Source organism: Anomaloglossus baeobatrachus, chromosome 5 (assembly GCF_048569485.1).
Source record: "Anomaloglossus baeobatrachus isolate aAnoBae1 chromosome 5, aAnoBae1.hap1, whole genome shotgun sequence".
In the NCBI taxonomy this organism is placed as follows: domain Eukaryota; kingdom Metazoa; phylum Chordata; class Amphibia; order Anura; family Aromobatidae; genus Anomaloglossus; species Anomaloglossus baeobatrachus.
The window spans coordinates 271,577,860-271,597,749 of record NC_134357.1 but is presented as its reverse complement, the minus strand read 5'-3'; the positions used below and the strand labels follow the sequence as shown (position 1 = coordinate 271,597,749).

Below are 19,890 nucleotides of genomic sequence, written 5' to 3'. Positions count from 1 at the left end.
CCTTCACTGTAGAGTGCCGCAAGCAGGAGCGATGCTGGGCTGTGACGAGCGGTGAAACGCCGCCCATAGCCCTGTGACTCAGAAAGACTGGGGCCGGCCGCGGTGATGTCAAGTCAACAAGAACTTGACGTGACATCACTGGACATCAGAGGTCACAGAGCCGGGGCATCACGTGAACAGGAAGAGCGGCACACAATAGCGCCGCTCACAGGCACTATTGGCAACACAAGGTATTTGAGAGAAACCTTGTGCCTATAAATACTAAGTAGTGAACACGATATATCAGTCACACACTATTTTCAGAATTCTGTACCAGGGTATAATGGGTAGTGAACCTATAACTAATCTAACTGTTCTGTTCCTATTCTATTCTGCTGTGGGTGACTGACTATCTTTGATGTATTTTTCTCATGCTCTTGGTTTATAATTCATAATGCCAGGTTCAGTCTTTTGTTTTTTGTATAGAGCAGAACAAATAAAAAAACCCATTCCATTAGTTCCTTTTATAATGCATTGTTCTATTTCTAAATTAGTATGATATTTTTTTATTATTAATAATAATAATAATAATAATAATAATATCATCATCATCTTATTAATGGGATTGTTCCTCACTCTGTGTTTTACGCATTTCACTCTTTAGGTTCTAGTACAGGAACTTTTCAGCTGAAGTCTTGTCATCTCCACAAGACAATAGACTGTCAGACAGATCCCCTGAGGATGGACAAGCAGAACATGCTCTCTGTCAGTATTTTAAACCTCACATTGGAGATCCTCTACCTACTTACCGGAGAGGTGAGACTTATGACAATCATGTCTGATGACCTCACTCCTACCTATGAATAAAACAGACATTACGGGTGCGGTAAGGTTAGTCTGGAAATGTATATGGTGATATTTTCTAATGCTTTCTCCATAAACAGCATTACACTGTAGTGAAGAAAACATCAGGCGAGCGTGCAAATCCCAGTAGTCAGACTGAAGCATTAGGAGGCTGTAACAGGACCCAGATCGTTATCATGGAACCTTTACCTCGTTCACAGATAAATGAGCAGAAGATCCTAGACCTCACCAGCAAGATCATTGAGCTTCTGACTGGCGAGGTGAGCACTGCTGGGAATACTGGGACATTATACAGTAACACAAGGGATGATGTGTCTGGATGATGACTGTAAATTGTCTCTTCAGGGAGGAAGTAGGCGAATTCTAGTGCGAACTATTAGAAGTAGCAATCCTAAAAGTCAAAAGTGACTCTCCAATCAGCCTTGTCATATGACTTAGGATTTATGCCAGATCAGAACCTCAGTTTGCAGGCACAGTGTTTCGGGGTGATTGCCCCTCGTCAGTGTAAAGTATGAGATCTGATCTGGATGTATGAGAACCAATAATGGAGTCTAAGGGGAAAACTTTTCTCCTTAGAATAGTTTTCCCATTAGACTGGATGATGACTGAATCATTGTGTGTCAGGTTCCTATAAGGTGTCAGGATGTCACTGTGCATTTTTCCATGGAGGAATGGGAGTATTTAGAAGGACACAAGGAGCTGTACAGGGACGTCATGATGGAGGATCACAGCCTCTTGCATCCCCGGGTAAAATGAAATCTTATTTATGGTACAAGTAAGAGGACATCTGAGGGGCACTTAGATTTTGCTCCCCCCAGCCCATCATCACAAATTTACATTGTGTATGTGTTCTGCAGATGGATCCAATAAGAAAAATGCACAAGACAGATGTCCCAGCCCCGTGTATTCCCAGGATAGTGTCCTCCAGGAACAAGAGGAAGATGAAACTGAGGTCTCACAAAATATTAGAATATCATAAAAAAAAAATGGTCATCAGATGAAGGTGGTTCTGGCTTTTTTTTAACCCCTTCACAAAAATTTTGACCTATATGTACGTCAAAAGTTACGTTCCTTCCTTTTGATGTGGCTCACATGCTGAGCCTACATCTTTCCCAGCACATAACAGATGACTTAATCAGCCGTGAAGTGCCTTTAACAGTTCTGGGTGGAGCGGAGATCTCTGACAGCAGCATTTAACACACACCGGCAGGGAGGGGGGCGTCATTCATCCTGCTCGTTGGTACGTCCATGACGTGATCGTTGGTCACCGATGGATTGTCATAACAGCTGGGGGTCTGCTGAGAACTCCCCTTCCTGTCATTATCTCCCTGGCCAGAGGAGATCAAGATGTCTGCTATACACTGCTGTGTATAACCCAAACGACCAGATGATCGCAGCTTCAAGTCCCCTAAGAGCACTATTTTATATACAGTTAGAAAAGAAAAAAAAATTATGAAGAAGAGATGCAAAAGGTCAAACTACCCTCCCCCACCCCCTTTTCCCTATTAACCTCTTCACGCCATGGCCCTTTTCTATCAATATCGCTATGAGGGCTTTTTTTTTGTGGGATGAGATGTTCTTTTGATTGAACCCGTTCATTTTACCATATTGTATACTGGAAAATGTGAAAAAAAAATTTCCAAGTGCGTTGAAATTGCAAAAAAAAGTGCAATTCCACAATTGTTTTTTAATTGTCATATTCATTTATATGGTAAAATGAATTGTGTCATTCAAAAGTACAACTCGTCCACACAAAAAAACAAGCCGTCACACGGCTATATCTATGGAAAAAAAAAGTTATGACTTTTGTAAGTTGGGGATGAAAACACGAAAGGAAAAAATGGAAATTCGCGTAGGGGTGAAGAAGTTGTAATACATTTTTATTTTGTGTGTCCAGAGTGAAGATCATGATATCAAAGTGGAAGTTGTAGATGAAGAAGAAGACGATATGATAGCTGACCAGCAGCAATGTAAGTGGAGGCCATTTTTATTGAAGGCAAAGGAGATAATTGAATTGAGACTCTCCAAGATATGCAAGGAAGGATAAGTTATGCTCAACCGCTGTGGTCCTGGTGCTCGGTATAAAAAATATAACCAATGTGTAGGAGGACCCCGGCACACAGTACAAGAAAAATTGAACAGTCCAGGTAGACTGAAAGAAATTATATTCCAATACAATGCGTAAAAGATCCTGGCAGAAGGTGTGCTGTTGTTCCAAAAAATGGCTGTACCGCTCGAGGAACCAGTTAACAGCCTCTATACCAAGGTGATGGTCAATGCTGGTATAGAGGCTGTTTACGTCCATTGTCACCAGTAGGCAATTGTTGGGTAATGGTCCTAGAGCACGTATGTGGGATAGGAAATCTGTAGTGTCCTTGAGATATGAGGTAATGGAGGGAACAAGAGGGGACAGGATTTTGTCAAGAGTAATAGCCAGAGGGGAGAGAACTGAATCGGTGGATGCGACGATGGGACGCCCTGGTGGGCGGGTGAGGTTCTTGTGGATCTTGGGTAGGATATAAAATACGGGTGTAATGGGATTGGTCTTGTGAAGGTACTCAGCTAGTTTTTTATCAATGCTGCCAATCTGTAGGTGATAGTTGACAGTATTGGTGATAACATTGCGTATGTTGGAAGTGGGATCTTTACTGATGGGCGGATAGGTGTTGCTATCCATGAGTTGGTGATGAATCTCAAAGAGATAATAGGCTTTATCTAAGACCACAATCGCCCCACCCTTATCGGCGGGTTTGATGATTATATGTGGATTATTTTTGAGACTGGAGATAGCACGTGTCTCCTCAGGCGTGCAATTGTGCTTCAGATGGAATGTGCCTTTACGTATGTCATCCAAGGTATGGTTAATATCCTGTGTGACAAGGGAAATATATGTCTCAACTGGATGGTAGTTTTTAGGTGGGGTAAAGGTACTGGGAATGCGCAGACCTAAACCCTTAAGGTGAAATAAATTGGAGGACACCGGGCTACTACTATCTGGTAGGGTGGATTGGGGATTATCGAAGTGTACCTTGAGGTGGAGGTTCCTAAAGAATCTCCTAGTCTCCTGATCTAGGGTGAAGGAGTCGAAGGGTGGAGTGGGGCAGAACGATAGCCCCTTCTGTAGGATCGCTGACTCACTGGGGGACAAGTTATAGGAGGAAATATTGAAGACCAAATTGGTCTTACCTGTGAGCGGGTTGTCATGGTACGTGGAACGAATTCCCTTGCTCCGCCTCGTTTTCCTTTTTGTGATCGGCGCTGGCCTAAAAAATGGGAAGACTGGGCTTGATTCTGTTCGCTGTCCGAACTGTTGGACGAGGTGTAATGTCCGGAATATAGAGTACGTCTTGGATAGGTGTAGCCAGGAAAGCCCCATGTGTATACTTGATTCTTTAGTTAATCCTCTTGGTCTCGTTGGAATTTCGATCGTTTACGTATTTGTAAGGTCTTCCGGAATTCGGAAATGGTAGATTCTGTCTTGGTCTTGATAGTGGGGAACTCCGTGGGTGACAGAGTATTCTGTAGCTGCTGTTCTATAGTGGAAATATTGGCATTAATGTCGTTAATTTCCTTCTCCAGGAACTCAATGGTTAATAATATGAGATCTATCGAGCATTTATTAAGAATGCTTTCATATTTGTCACAGTAAGAGGTATTTTCTGAAAACAAAGTAGGTCGTAAGGGAATGCGAAGTCCACGAGGGATCCTCTTAGCTCTATGGTACTCAGCCAGAGTAATATAATGTAGTTCCAAGGCTGTGTGTCGACGTAATTCCTTCTCGTAATCCTTGCTTCTAATCTCTTCGGTGGGAGTCACAAGAAATTGGTTGGACACACAAACTTTGGATAAAGGTGCTACTAGGAATTTTTTCTTGACCTTCATAACTACGGGTATGTCTCTCAAATCCCCCCCCCCTGTCTCATTTCTCTCTTTATTCTTCTCTTTAGTTTTCCTTCTCTCCCTTTCTTCTTTCTCTTCTTCCATTTCCCTCCCCTCCTTCCCCCACTCCCCCCTTCTTTTCCTTTTTTCTCCCTGTTCTTCCCTTATTTTTCCTCTTTCCTTCCTTTCTCAATTTTCAATTCCCTTATCCCACTAACCATTTATACAGCTGTATATATCCTCACCACTTATTCACATTGCGACACCCTCCCCTCCCTTTCACTCCTCCCATACGTAATATGTGGTTTTCTCGTTTTTTTTATGCCTGATGCCATGTCATGATATAATTGTAAATCATTTTCTGTTTTCTCTCTTTTTTGTATCATGCATGTCCCAGTACTTTTCTGTCCCTGACGAAGGCTCTTGTACGAGCCGACACGTTGGACAGTACCGTTTAATTGTGAAAATAAAAATCATTCAAGCATACCATACCTGGACTGTTCAATTTTTCTTGTACTGTGTGCCGGGGTCCTCCTACACATCTCCAAGATATGCAGACTATTATGTCTACATACAGTACAGACCAAAAGTTTGGACACACCTCATTCAAAGAGTTTTCTTTATTTTCAGGACTCTGAAAATTGTAGATTCACATTGAAGGCATCAAAACTATGAATTAACACATGTGGAATGAAATACTTAAAGTGTGAAACAACTGAAAATATGTCTTATATTCTAGGTTCTTCAAAGTAGCCACCTTTTTGCTTTGATTACTACTTTGCACACTCTTGGCATTCTCCTAATGAGCTTCAAGAGGTAGTCACCGGAAATGGTTTTCCAACAGTCTTGAAGGAGTTCCCAGAGATTATTAGCACTTGTTGGCCCTTTTGCCTTCACTCTGCGGTCTAGCTCACCCCAAACCATCTCGATTGGGTTCAGGTCTGGTGACTGTGGAGACCCGGTCATCTGGCGTAGCACCCCATCACTCTCCTTCTTAGTCATATAGCCCTTACACAGCCTGGAGGTGTGTTTGGGGTCATTGTCCTGTTGAACAATAAATGATGGTCCAACTACACGCAAACCGGATGGAATAGCACGCCGCTGCAAGATGCTGTGGTATGCATGCTGGTTCAGTATGCCTTCAATTTTGAATAAATCCCCAACAGTGTCACCAGCAAAGCACCCCCACACCATCACACCTTCTCCTCCATGCTTCACGGTGGGAACCAGCCATGTAGAGTCCATCCATTCACCTTTTCTACAAAGACATGGTGGTTGGATCCAAAGATCTCAAATTTGGACTCATCAGACCAAAGCACAGATTTCCACTGGTCTAATGTCCATTCCTTGTGTTCTTTAGCCCAAACAAGTCTCTCCTGCTTGTTGCCTGTCCTTAGCAGTGGTTTCCCAGCAGCTATTTTACCATGAAGGCTGCTGCACAAAGTCTCCTCTTAACAGTTGTTCTAGAGATGAGATCAGAAGGTGTGTCCAAACTTTTGGTCTGTACTGTATATATTGAGAAAAACTAAGTACACCCTCTTTGAGTGATGCTATGATTTTATGTGTTAGGACATAATAGAAATAAAAACATCATTTTGTCTTGAGTCTTAAATTTTGTAGTTACAACCTCAGATGAACTACAGCACATGATATACTACAGTGGTACAATTTATTTAAGAAAACCAGGCTAAAATGCAGAAGCAGGGTGTGAAAATTGAAGTACACTCTATGAATCAATAGCTGGAAGAAGTACGTCCATCAGCAATAACATTTAAGTAATCATTTTCTATATGCTTTGCCTTACTTTGTTCTGCAGAAATTTTGGCTTCCTCTTCTTTACAACATTGCTTAAATTAATTTAGATTTAGGCGCATTCACTTATGCACAGCTGGGTTATATCATATCATATCATATATCAAGAGAACCAATGCATTTTACCTCCTATATTTTTAATTCTTTTGAGATTTAGTTCTTCTAATTCTGTGTTAGAGATTGCTAAATGTGAAGAAAATTCTTTTTTATATACTTTAAGTTTTGTTTTGGGTTTTTTTTTTTAATTAATTTTCAAAGTTTTGTAAAAATGCTAATTTCTGTTGCATACCTTTTACATTTCTCTTCATAACTCAGGCCAGAAACGAGAGAGAGCAATAGCAATAGCAAGAGCAAAAAACACAAACTCAGAACAGTACAGGCTTTCAATAGATATGTCACAGGAGTATATTTGTTAGTATTCTACCCATGCGGAATCAAATGCAAAATTTTGAAACGCATTTCCGAAAAATCAATATGATCTTACATTTTCAAAAAATTCACATCTGTACCAAAATTTAAGTTAGGATTTCTTCAGCGCTCTATTGGGAGACCCAGACGATTGGGGTATAGCTACTGCCCTCCGGAGGCCACACAAAGCACTACACTAAAAAGTGCAAGGCCCCTCCCCTTCTGGCTATACCCCCCCGTGATATCACGGGTTCTCCAGTTTTTTAGCTTTGTGTGCGAAGGAGGTCAGACATCCATGCATAGCTCCACAGATTTTAGTCAGCAGCAGCTGCTGACTATGTCGGATGGAAGAAAAGAGGGCCCATGTAGGGCCCCCAGCATGCTCCCTTCTCACCCGTGGATGGTGTTGTAAGGTTGAGGTACTTATTGCTAGTACAGAGGCCGGAGCCCACATGCTGTTTTCCTTCCCCATCCCCATGAGGGGCTCTGGGTGAAGTGGGATCTTACCGGTCTCCAGGCACAGAGACCGAGCTCCATCCACAGACCCAAAAGAACCTGCTGGATATGGAGCTGAGTATCGTCAGGGACAGGGCCCTGCTACATCAAGGTACTCTGTGTTCCCATGCACATCGCGCCCACACACACTAGCATTGCTGGGAGTGTTAGTGCGCCGGGGACAACAGCGCGGAGCGCTGGTGCTATTATTCACTGCAGCTTTGCTGAGTGAATTTATGTATTGAAAACGGCCGCGCCGGCCGCTGCTGGTTGTTTTTTACATTGTGGCGCGGCTGGGACTTGTGGTGCGCCGGGGGACTTCGGCGTCGGCCGTGCACATAGGACGGCCGCGCTTATTACTAGAGTCCCCGGCTTTGCGGCCTAGTTTTCGTTTCGTTCCCGCCCCAGCCCTGCCAGTCAGAGGAGGGGCGGGACGCTGTACAGTAGCTCAGCGCAGGGAGCTGGAGTCTGCTTTGCATTCTCCAGCCCCCTCTCACTGAACACAGTGAGACGCCGGGTTCCCGCTCTTGGCTGGGGCTCGCCCACGGCCCGCCCCTCTGCACAGGACGGGGAAGAGAAGCCGGCAGCCATTATGGTTTCCACTCTGGGAGAACGGAACCAGTCACAGGTTTTTGGGCGACCTCGCACCCGCTCTTGTGCGGGCGGTAAGCAACTGACACCACTAATGCTGAAGTGGGCTTTTGGGCTGTGTGCTGATATGCTATGCACTGTACTGTACTGTCGCTATTCTGGGCAACAGCAGCAAATAAGCAATGCTGCTGAGGCACAAGCTTTCAATGCTTCTTCGTTTGCATGTGCTGCAGTGTTTACTGTCAGATTGGGCAACAGCAGCAGTAGAGCAATTTGTGCTAAGGCACAAGCTTTCAATGCTGCTTCGCTTGCATGTGCTGCACGGTTTATTGTTATGATATACATTCACTGTATGTCGCTATTCTTGGCTAATGCGCCCAGATAAACAGACAAAAGCAGCAGTAGAGCAATGGTGCTACGGCACAAGTTTTCAATGCTGCTTGACTTGCATTGGCTGCAGTGTTTACTGTCATGCTTGTATGCTATACATTCACTGTATGTCGCTATCCTTGGCTAATGTTCCTGGATAAATAGACAACAGCAGCAGAAAGGCTAGGGTGCTAACGCGCAAGCTTTCAATGCTGCTTGGATTGCATGGGCTGCAGTGTTTACTGTCATGCTGTATGCTATACATTCACTGTATGTCGCTATCCTTGTCTCATGCTCCTAGATAAATAGACAACAGCAGCAGAAGAGCAAATGTGCCAAGCCACAAGTTTTCAATGCTGCGTGTACTACATGTGCTGTAGTGTTATTTGTACTTCATGCTTGTATGACTATTCACTGTACGGTCGCTATCCTCGGCTAGGCTCTTAGATAGCTAGACAACAACAGCAGAAAAAGACAAGTTGCCAATGCACGGGCTTTCTATGCTGCTTGTACTGCATGTCATACGGTTTCAGGACCCCCAGTGCGTGCAATTGCTCAACCGGGGTCTCTGCTATATGTGGCCAAAGGAACCACCTGTGATCTCTGTCCAGAGACAGGGACGAAGTTGCAGTTTTTCCGCTGATATATTGTCTGTGACTATGACTGACATCTTACAGACTTTGCACCCCAAGCAGACCGTGGGCAATATGGTTGCAATGACCCTGGCCGCCCTGATCTGGAGCATCTCAAGGCGCCAGAGTGATTCCAGGCATCCCAGAGAGCAGGCATCCGACACGGTCGACAGTCCCAGATGGCCTAAGCGGGCTCGCTGGCATTAGCCCTCGACTACATCACTGGGCAAGGTCCCAGCTGGAGTACTCTCTGTACGATGAGGCAGACGTAGCTGTTCAGGACTCTGTTCCTGAGACCGCTCTCAATCCGGATACACCGGATGGTGACGCTATAGTGAATAATCTTATTGCGTCCATCAACGAAAGGTTGGGTATTTCTCCCTCAACTCCTCCAGTGGAGGGGTCAGCTTCACAGCAAGAGAAATCTCTATATATTGAGTACTTGTTTAGCACTCTGACTCCAGAGACTCAGTCCAGAAACGACACGCTTATCACGATAAGCGTTTCTCCGACCGTATTAATGAGACACGTGTCGCTCCCCCTGACGTGGTCAAGCGCTAGACCCAGTATCCAAATGTGGATCCCCCAATCTCCATGCTTGCAGCTAGATCTATAGTTGTAGTGGTGGATAGGACTTCACTTCAAAAGGCCATTGACAGGCAGATTGGCCTCTGGTTGCAATCTGTCTATGAAGCTATCGGCAGGTCGGCTGCTCCGGCAGTCGCAGCCGTGAAGGCACTCCAAGCTATTTCAGCTAGTATTGCGCAGAGGGTCGCTGTCACAGGTACTCTCGGTCCCAGCAGCGTCTTTAACTCGCAATGTCGGCATGGCGAATCATGCTGTTATTGCTGTCCGAGACTCTACGAGCCGGACGTCAGTGGCATCCGCCAACTCCGTGTTTTTACGCAGAGGCTAGTAGTTGAGAGATTGGAACAGAGGCTGCTTCCAACGAAGTGCTTAACCAGGTTGCCTTTATCTAGTGATAGTCTGTTGGTAAGGGTTGAATGAAATCATTCAACTATCCAAGACGACTCAAAAAGCCCAGAAGGGCATAGATTCCTAGCGGGCTCAATTCACGCCCGGGGAAGGCAGCCGGAGGATCCGCTACCAAAGCGTTTTCCTCATAATTTTCAGCCCTCTCACTCCGCAACCGCGGGGGGGCAGACTCCCCCGCTTTAGCGGCATTTACCTACCGCAGGTTGAGGGCCTGTGAGTGAGAGTCAGTTTGTTTTCAAACTACCGCACCGACCGAGCCGAGGCTCTTCTGCAGGCGGAAAGAGCGGTAATCCCTGTTCCTCTTCAGGAACCAGATACGCATTTTGCCCCGACCTGGTCGTGGTGCCAAAATAGGACGGCTCCTTCCGTCCCGTTCTGGACTTTATACTGCTTAACGAGCACGTGAAAACCAGGCGGTTCCGGATGGCATCACTCCGCTCCGTCATTGCCTCTCTGTCTCAAGGAGTTTTCCTAGCTTCAATAGACATCAGGATGCTTATCTACACGTGCCGATTGCTCCGAGGCACCGGCGTTGGCTACGATTCGTTATTAAAGACGAGAATATTTCGTTTCGTAGCCATACCCTTTGGCTGGCGACAGCCCCACGGGTGTTCACCAAGTTCGTGGCAGCAGAGGGAGCAGTCCCGCGCTCTCACGGTCACTCTGTGATCCTTTACTTGGGCAATCTACTGGTCAAGGCACTCTCCTTTCCAAGCATGCCAACACAACCTGAACATGGCGCTGGACCCTTCCCAGAGTTTCGGGTGGGTCTTCAACTTTTCAAGGTTGAACCCAATCGCTGGCATCTCCTGGAGAGTTTTCACACTCTCTCAGCGATAGTGAAGCTTCCGCTGGACAAACAGCGTTCACTACAGACGAGGGGACAGTCTCTCCTTCAAGGAGGCGCCTCATCCAGAGGCGAGTTTTAGCTTTTCCAGACGGTCAAAGACCATCTTCAGAGGAGTCCACTCTTCAACTCAGTGGTCTGGAGCTCTGGGCAGTGTATCTTGCACTGCAAGCCTTCCTGCAGTGGCTGGAATGCAAATAGATCCGAATTCAGTCGGACTATCCACAGCGGTGGCATACACCAACCACCAAGGCGGACTACGCAGTCGACAAGACTCCCAAGAGGTCCGGCGGATTCTGCTATGGGTAGAAGACAGAGCATACACCATATCAGCTGTTCACATCCCGGGCGTACGACACTAGGAAGCAGACTTCCTCAGTCGCCAGGGCGTGGACGCAGGGGAATGGGCTCTGCACCCGTTTGTTTGCAAGAATTCTGTAGACGCAGGATGAAGACGGACGTCGACGTCATGGCTTCTCGGCAACAACAAGGTCCCGATTTTCATGACGCGGTCTTACGATCAAAGAGCTCTGGCGACAGGCGCCTTGGCTCAGGATTGGTCACAGTTCCAGCTACCGATTGCTGCCACACCATCCTCGTCGCCCCAGACTGGCCGGGGAGGTCGTGGTACCGTGATCTGTGGCATCTCACCGTCGGTCGACCGTGAGCACGACGTCATTGCCACCATGAGACGGGCTAGCCAGCCGCGGTCTGCCAAGATCTACCACAACTCGTGGAAGATATTCTTATCTTAGTGTTCTGCTCAGGGAGGGTCTCCCTGGCCATCGGCATTGCCTACTTTGCCTTCCCTCCTGCAATCTGGTTGGGAAAGAGGTTGGTCGCTCGGCTCCCTTTAAGGGCAAGTCTCGGCACTATCCGTGTTCTTTTCAGAAGCGTCTAGCACGTCTTCCTAAGGTGCGCACGTTACTACAGGGGGTTTGTCATATTGTGCCCCCGTACAAGCGGCCGTTAGATCCATGGGATCTGAACAGGGTACTAGTTGCTCTCCAGAAGCCGCATTTCGAGCCTCTGAGGGAAGTTTCCCTTTCGCGCCTGTCACAGAAAGTGGCCTTTCTGGTTGCGGTCACGTCGCTTCGGCGAGTGTCTAAGCTGGCGGCTCTGTCATTCAAGGCTCCCTTCCTAGTGTTCCACCAGGACAAGGTAGTGCTGCGCCCTATTCAGGAGTTTCTCCCTAAGGTTGTATCCGCGTTTCTTCTTAATCGGGATATACCCTTTCCTTCCTTTTGTTCTCATCCGGTTCTCCGGTATGAAAAGGATTTACAGTTGTTAGTTCTGGTGAGAGCACTCAGAATCTACATTTCCCGCACGGCGCCCATGCGCCGCTCTGATGCATTTTTTGTCCTTGTCGCTGGTACGCGCAAGGGGTTGCAGGTTTCTAAAGCCACCATGGCTCGATGGATCAAAGAACCAATTCTTGAAGACTACCGTTCTGCGGGGCTTCCGGTTCCTTCAGGGCTGAAGGGCCATTCTACCAGAGCCGTAGGTGCGTTTTGGGCATTACGACACCAGGCTACGGCTCAACAGGTGTGCCAGGCAGCTACCTGGTCGAGCCTGCACATTTTTCACCAAACATTATCAGGTGCATACCTATGCTTCGGCGGACGCCAGCCTAGGTAGAAGAGCCCTGCAGGTGGCAGTGGCTTCCCCATAGGGGAGGGCTGTCTTGCAGCTCTAACATGAGGTATTTCTTTACCCACCCAGGGACAGCTTTTGGACGTCCCAATCGTCTGGGTCTCCCAATAGAGCGCTGAAGAAGAAGGGAATTTTGTTACTTACCGTAAATTCCTTTTCTTCTAGCTCTTATTGGGAGACCCAGCACCCGCCCTGTTGTCCTTCGGGATTTTTTTTTGTTGTTTGCGGGTACACATGTTGTTCATGTTGAACGGTTTTTCAGTTCTCCGATGTTACTCGGAGTTAATTTGTTTAAACCAGTTATTGGCTTTCCTCCTTCTTGCTTTGGCACTAAAACTGGAGAACCCGTGATATCACGGGGGGGTATAGCCAGAAGGGGAGGGGCCTTGCACTTTTTAGTGTAGTGCTTTGTGTGGCCTCCGGAGGGCAGTAGCTATACCCCAATCGTCTGGGTCTCCCAATAAGAGCTAGAAGAAAAGGAATTTACGGTAAGTAACAAAATTCCCTTCTTCAATGGTATCATACTTAATAAAAACAAAACACAACCCTAATGAACAGTGTCAATTTAAAAATCTTGAATTCAGATCTATTCAGTCTGTGGTCTAAAAGTGTAGGGTCTATGTTTTCCAAATAAACAACTTAATTTTTTTTAGATGTTATATTATGTTACAGTTTAGAAGCAAAAGCGAACAGAGGAGTATAGCTGGAGAGAAGAGAAAGCTAGAGAACAGATGCTGAGAATGAACAGGGGGACAGACATGAAGAGAATGAACAGAAGTGAACAGTTCATGATACTGACTACACTACCAAAGAGTTGGACATGCAAAGGAATAGAAAATGAATTTAACGTTTGCAATAGGATGGCTAACAAAAACATATCACTAGTTATCAAAAAGGTTTCATGTCCTGTCCTGATCCTAAACCAGGCAAAGCATTAGATAAATCTATAGTGGATAAAGTGAAAGATTTTACAATGGTGAAGTGGGCCGAATTATGCCTCGCAGGAAAGATTGTGTCTACGCAAGTAAATGGTAATAATACTCATGTCCAAAAGAGACTAGTTCTTGCCAATTTGAAAGAGACCTATGAATTTAAAAAGAAAAAGTGTTCAACTGCTGCGAAAATAGGATTTTCAAAACTAGCTGACCTGCGACCCAAGAATTGTGTCCTGGCAGGTGATAGTGGCACACATTCAGTATGTGTTTGTACTGCACACCAGAACACTAAGCTTATGATTGAAGGAGGTAAGCTGAAAGACATTCAGTTCAGAGAGTCCAAAACTGGTGAGTCTAGCTCAAGTAATTGTCCATAAAAGACTTCAAACTGTTAACTAAATATTTGGAAAAAATATCCTCCAGTAATGGCTCACTAAGAAAAAATATTTTCGAAGAAGCTATGATAGATAATATAACTTTTATAAAATAGTGGATGTCCATTGATACTCTCTCTAAAAGTGCAGAAGACTTTGTCGAACATTTTTGTGAGCAGCTGATAGTTTTTAAAGGGAACCTGTCAGGTGCAATATGTACCCAGAACCCCGAGAAGTCCTGGGTGAATATTGCTGATCCCTGCCTAACTGTCCCTGTATCTAGTAGCATACATAAAGAGATCTTTAGAAAATATATTTCTAAAGATCCTTTATGATCTGCTAATGAGCACAGAGACTAGTCGCAAGGGCGTTCGTTCCCCTGCAATACAGCTGCATTAAAGCCATTTATTGACTTGGGTTTGTTTTGTTTTTTTTTAAAATGTATTCACAACTGAATTCATGATTTTATTAAATAAATGCACTGTTGTACTGCTGAGAAATTGAAGGGATATGTAAAGGGATCCTAGCTCCATTCTTAGCCTAACTCCACCGTCCTAAATGATTTGAGTTAGTTAACAATAGTGCAGCGTTAGTCATCTAGGTGGGATTATGCTGAGAGTGTGAGATTGGAGCTGGTAGCCGAAGCAGTGGAAGCGTTCAGATCACTTGCAAACCAATTAACATAGCTCTTCTGAATTCCTCAGCAATACATCAGCGCATTTGTATAATAAAGGCATGGATTCACTTGTGTATGATTTTATTTATTTTTTTTTGTCATGATATGTAAAACCATAAAATTCAAAGAGAGCGTTCCAAGTTTTTCTCACCCTATATATTCACTCATAGAATTTGTGTTTTCTACAGATCTTTCTAGTAACAGAAATCTAAAAGAGAAATGTGAAAGTCCCCTGAATTCCCAAGCTGATTCAGAAGAAAATAACTTTGTCTCACAAGACCCTCAGGTATTTAGACCAAAGAACACTAAAAAAAGCAGTAAATAATCTGTGTTCTATGGATGACCTGTGTGGGCCTATTGTTTATTCTTTGTTGATTGTAATAAACCCTTCATGATGTTTGATGTATATTTGTCATGTGTCGTGTCCGTGCCTTTGATGGGCGCTCACACGCTGAGCCTGCAAGTTTCCCTGCATCTGACGTCTGATCTGGTCAGTCGTTATGTGCCTCTAAAGGCCCCGTCACACACAGAGATAAATCTTTGGCAGATCTGTGGTTGCAGTGAAATCATGGACATATTGTTCCATTTGTACACAGCCACAAACCTGGCACTGCAACCACAGATCTGCCGCAGATTTATCTGTGTGTGTGACAGGGCCTTAACAGCTTTGGGTGGATTGTTAAATGCGCTGTCAATCTCTTTTAGCAAGATTTAACACGAGTCGGTGGGGAGCGTGTCTTTCCCCACTCACATTGGTGCACCCGTATTGTGATAGTGGGGCTCCGATGGGTTGTCGTGAGCTTATGAACCCTGTGTCTGTCATGACACTCATCCTGTGAACGCCACCTGCGAGTTGGCATTCATAGGAGATTGTGATTTTTGCTATACAGAGCATTGCTGATGCACTGCTCTGTATAAGCACAACTGTTCAGATAATCGCAGCTTCAAGTCTCCTAAGGGGACTATTAAATGCAATAAAAAGTGGGGGAAAAAAGAAACCACAAGTTCAAATCGCCACCCTTTTTGCCCCATTGCCAATAAAACCATTAAAAAAATACATTTTTTTTTTATAGCTGCTTTCAGAAATGTCCAATTTATGAAAATAAATTAACAATCTGTAAACAGTGTAATGGGGAAAAAAACTCAAAATGCCAGAATTACGGGGTTTTTCTTTATCGTTCCTATGGGAGACCCAGACCGTGGGTGTATAGCTTCTGCCTCCGGAGGACACACAAAGTACTACACTAAAAAGTGTAGCTCCTCCCTCCGAGCATATACACCCCCTGGATAACCAAATATAGCCAGTTCAATGCTTTGTGTTCAGGAGGCACACATCCACACATGCATTCTCATCTGATTCTGATTTTTGAAAAGAGTTTGAAGAAAAGCGGGTCCAAGTCTGGACCCCCGGCATGTCCCTTCTCACCCCACTGTGTCGGCGGTGTTGTTAAGGTTGATTTCAGGGCTGGAGCCTTACATGCCGCGCTCCTTCACCATCCTTCGGGCTCTGGCTTGAAGTGGGAGCCAGCACGGTTCTCCCTGCCTTGCAGGAGACCGGTCTCCATCCGCAGCCCTTTCAGGATCCTGCCGGACGGAGCACTCTTCCCTCAGGGACCTGGCCCTGCGTCTCACAAGCTAAGTATCTGAGACGTTATTGTCGGGGGGTCCCTTGTACTTTATCGTTGGGGAGAGTGGGCTGTGTGTTTATTCTGACATTTCCGGCCGGTTCTCTGGTTTTCACCTGAGAACCGCGCCGATGGTGCCTGCGCGCCGGCCGCATCGTTAAATTTAGGCCCCGGCTTCGCCTGAGGCCTAGTTTCGATTTCACTGCCCCTGCATGTCAATCATGCAGAGGGACAGTGCGGCTCCGCCCAGCGGCCGTTCGGCACAGGGGAGGGACACTCCTCTCTGAGGAAATGTTTCCCTCCCCTGTATATCTCCTTGGCCCTCCGGATCCCGTTCTTAGAGTAGGCCCCGCCCCCTCTCCTCGCTCTGGCGCCATTTTATCAGCGTTCTTATGCCATGTCTGCACAGCGATCGGCGCTGGCTGCAGCATCTCTCTGGGGGTCCGGGCTGTGGGATCTGGAGGTCACAGAGACGTCCCAATGTCAAACGGTCTGGCAAGCCACAACCTCCGGTTGTGGACCTGCTTATATACTCTGCTTATATACTCTGCTAGGGGTCATTCTGGCTCAGAGCCCCTACTTCAGCAGCATGTCTCACACGAGGAGCAAGGCTGCAAGGCTGTACTCAATATGCACTGCATGTAGGCTCGTACTGCCTGTACCAAGCACATAACCACATTGTGATGCCTGCTCTAACATGGTGGTGCCTCAGCCCGGAGGCTCATCCCCAGTGGTCCCTCCGGCTGCTCCGGCTCCGGTGGTGAACCCCCGGATTGGGTAGAATCCTTCTCTCCATGGGACAGCTGTCCCGGACTCTGCTGAGCATGCATCAGCCCCCTCCTCAGGGCGCTTCTGCTGCTACGGCTCGCTCAGCAAAGCTCACAGAGGATTCATCATCTGGTCTCAGACCCCGTCCTCCTAAAAGGAGACGCAGGGTCCCCTCTCCTTCCTCGTCCCGCGGCTCTGATTCACTAGCTGACTCGCAGGACGAGGAGGATGCCTTCACTGGGGGCTCGGACGCTACCTCCATGTACCCCATTGATCTGTCCGAAAGTGACGCAGATGCTAGTGATTTGATTGCGTCCATTAATTTTGTACTGGACCTCAATCCGCCTGTATCAGGGGAGCAACCCTCTCTGGCAGAAAAGCACCAGTTTACCTTGCCTAAGAGAACAAGGAGTGTGTTCCTTAACCACTGCAGGTTTCAGGCCACTGTGACCAAGCCTAGGGCCTGTTCTGATGACCATTTTCCGTTTCCACCAGAGGTGGTCAAGGAGTGGGCTCATTCATCAAAGGTAGACCCTCCGGTGTCTAGACTCTCAGCCCGGACAGTTGTATTCAGTGGCTGATGGCACCTCTCTTAAGGATTCCACTGACCGCCATCTGTATATGAGGCGGCAGGGGCCTCGTTCTCCCCACCTTTTGCAGCAGTGTGGGCTCTCACAGCCATCTCTGCTTCTCTAGGGAGATGCATTCCCTCACCAGGGACTCTATGCCCGAAATGGTTGCCTTAACTTCCAGGCTTCAGCCTTTTCATCCTATGCCATGTCTGCCATGCTGGAGGATTCTCACCGCACTGCGGTGACTTCGGCTAATTCTCTCGCTATCCGCAGGATCTTGTGGCTTCGAGAGTGGAAGGCAGACGCTTCTTCAAAGAAGTACCTTGCTGGGCTCCCATTTGCTGGGCCCAGGCTGTTCGGTGAACAACTGGATGAAATTATTCAGGAAGCTACTGGCGGGAAGAGTACTTCCATGCCACAAACCAAAACCTGTCCAGGGCAGGAACCAGTCGAGGTTTCGTTCCTTTCTTTATCGTTCCTTATGGGAGACCCAAACCATGGGTGTATAGCTTCTGCCTCCGGAGGACACACAAAGTACTACACTAAAAGTGTAGCTCCTCCCTCCGAGCATATACACTCCCCGGATGACAAATCCAACCAGTTCAATGCTTTGTGTTCAGGAGGTCACACACACACATGCATCCTCTGATTTTTGATTTTTGATTTCAAAGATTTGGAAGAAAAGCGGGTCCAATCTGGACTCCCGGCATGTCCCTTCTCACCCCACTGTGTCGGCGGTGCTGTTAAGGTTGATTTCAGGGCTGGAGCCTTCACATGCCGCGCTCCTTCGCCATCCCTTGGGGCTCTGGTTTGAAGTGGGAGCCATCACGGTTCTCACTGCTTTGCAGGAGACCGGTCTCCATCCGCAGCCCTGTTCAGGATCCTGCCGGACGGAGCGATGACCCCCCCAGGGACCTGGCACCTGCGTCTCAAGCTAAGTACTGAGACGTTATTACCACAGAAAGTGGTCTTTCTAGGGGTCCCTTGTACTTTATTTGTGGGGGAGAATGTGTTATATGTATGTTTTAACATTTCCGGCCGGTTCTCCAGTTTTCACTGGAGAACCGCGCCGATGGTGCCTGCACGCTGGCCGCATGTTTAAATCTAGGCCCCGGCTTCGCCTGAGGCCTAGTTTCGATTCTATGTCAGTCAGTGCAGTGAGACAGGGTGGCTCCGCCCACCGGCTGCTCAGCACAGGGAAGGGACACTCCCCACTGAGGAAAGATTCCCTCCCCTGTATGCCTCATTTGCCCTCCGTCCTGCTCTCAGAGTAGGCTCCGCCCCCTCTCCTCGCTGCGGACGCCATTTTCTCAGCGTTCTAGGGCACAGAGATCAATGTCTGCAAACACATTGTGACAAATGGGGGCCTGGGACAGAGCCCCCAGTTCTGGGGGATCTGGAGGGCACAGAGATGCCCCTATGTTAAACAGTCTGGCAAGCCACAACCTCCGGTTGTGCAGCTGCTTATACACTCTGTTTATATACTCTGCTGGGGGTTTTTTTCCGAAAAGCCCCCACTTCTGGGGAATCTGGAGGGCACAGAGATGTTATGTTAAACGGTCTGGCAAGCCACAACCTCTGGTTGTGCTGCTGCTTATATACTCTGTTTATATACTCTGCTGGGGGTCTTTCTGGACAGAGCCCCCACTTCTGCAGCATGTCTTATATCAGTGCAGGGCTGCAAGGCTGTTTTTTATTATGCACCGCATGTTGACTCGTACTGTCTGTACCGAGCACATAACCACATTGTGATGCCTGCTCTGACATAGTGGTGCCTCAGCCTGGAGGCTTATCCCCAGTGGTCCCTCCGGCTGCTCCGGCTCCGGGGTAGAATCCCTCTCTCCAGGGGACAGCTGTCCCGGACACTGCTGAGCATGCATCAGCCCCCTTCTCAGGGCGCTTCTGCTGCTACGGCTCGCTCAGCAAAGCTCACAGAGGATTCTTCATCTGGGAGCCCGTCCTCCTAATATGGAGACGCAGGGTCCCCTTTCCCTCCTCGCCCCGCGGCTCTGGTTCACGAGCTGACTCGCAGGACAAGGAGGATGCCTTACTGGGGGCTCGGACGCTCTCCATGTACCCCATTGATCTGTCCGAAAGTGACGCAGATGCTAATGATTTGATTGCGTCCATTATATTTGTACTGGACCTCAATCCGCCTGTATCAGGGGAGCACCCCTCTTTGGCAGAAAAGCATCAGTATACCTTGCCTAAGAGAACAAGGAGTTTGTTCCTTATCCACTCCAGCATTCAGGTCACTGTGACCAAGCCCAGAGCCTGTCCTGACAGACTCTTCCCAGAGCGTGGTTCTGATGACTGTTTCCCCCTTCCACCAGTGGTGGTCAAGGAGTGGGCTCATTCACCAAGGGTGGACCCTCCGGTGTCTAGACTTTCAGCCCGGACAGTTGTATCAGTGGC

The 19,890-nt window shown here is 47.1% G+C and overlaps 1 protein-coding gene across 1 annotated transcript in view; it reads left to right on the top strand.

Moving 5' to 3' along the window:
• LOC142312736 (uncharacterized) overlaps window positions 1-19,890 on the top strand; it is a gene marked incomplete at its 5' end in the record, with an annotated part of 54,016 nt that overhangs the window by 18,714 nt on the left and 15,412 nt on the right. Inside the window, 4 exons of the mRNA XM_075351724.1 lie at window positions 644-795; window positions 924-1,103; window positions 2,741-2,813; window positions 14,699-14,796. Coding sequence (XP_075207839.1) covers window positions 644-795; window positions 924-1,103; window positions 2,741-2,813; window positions 14,699-14,796 — 503 coding nt within the window. The remainder of the gene's footprint in view (window positions 1-643; window positions 796-923; window positions 1,104-2,740; window positions 2,814-14,698; window positions 14,797-19,890) is intronic.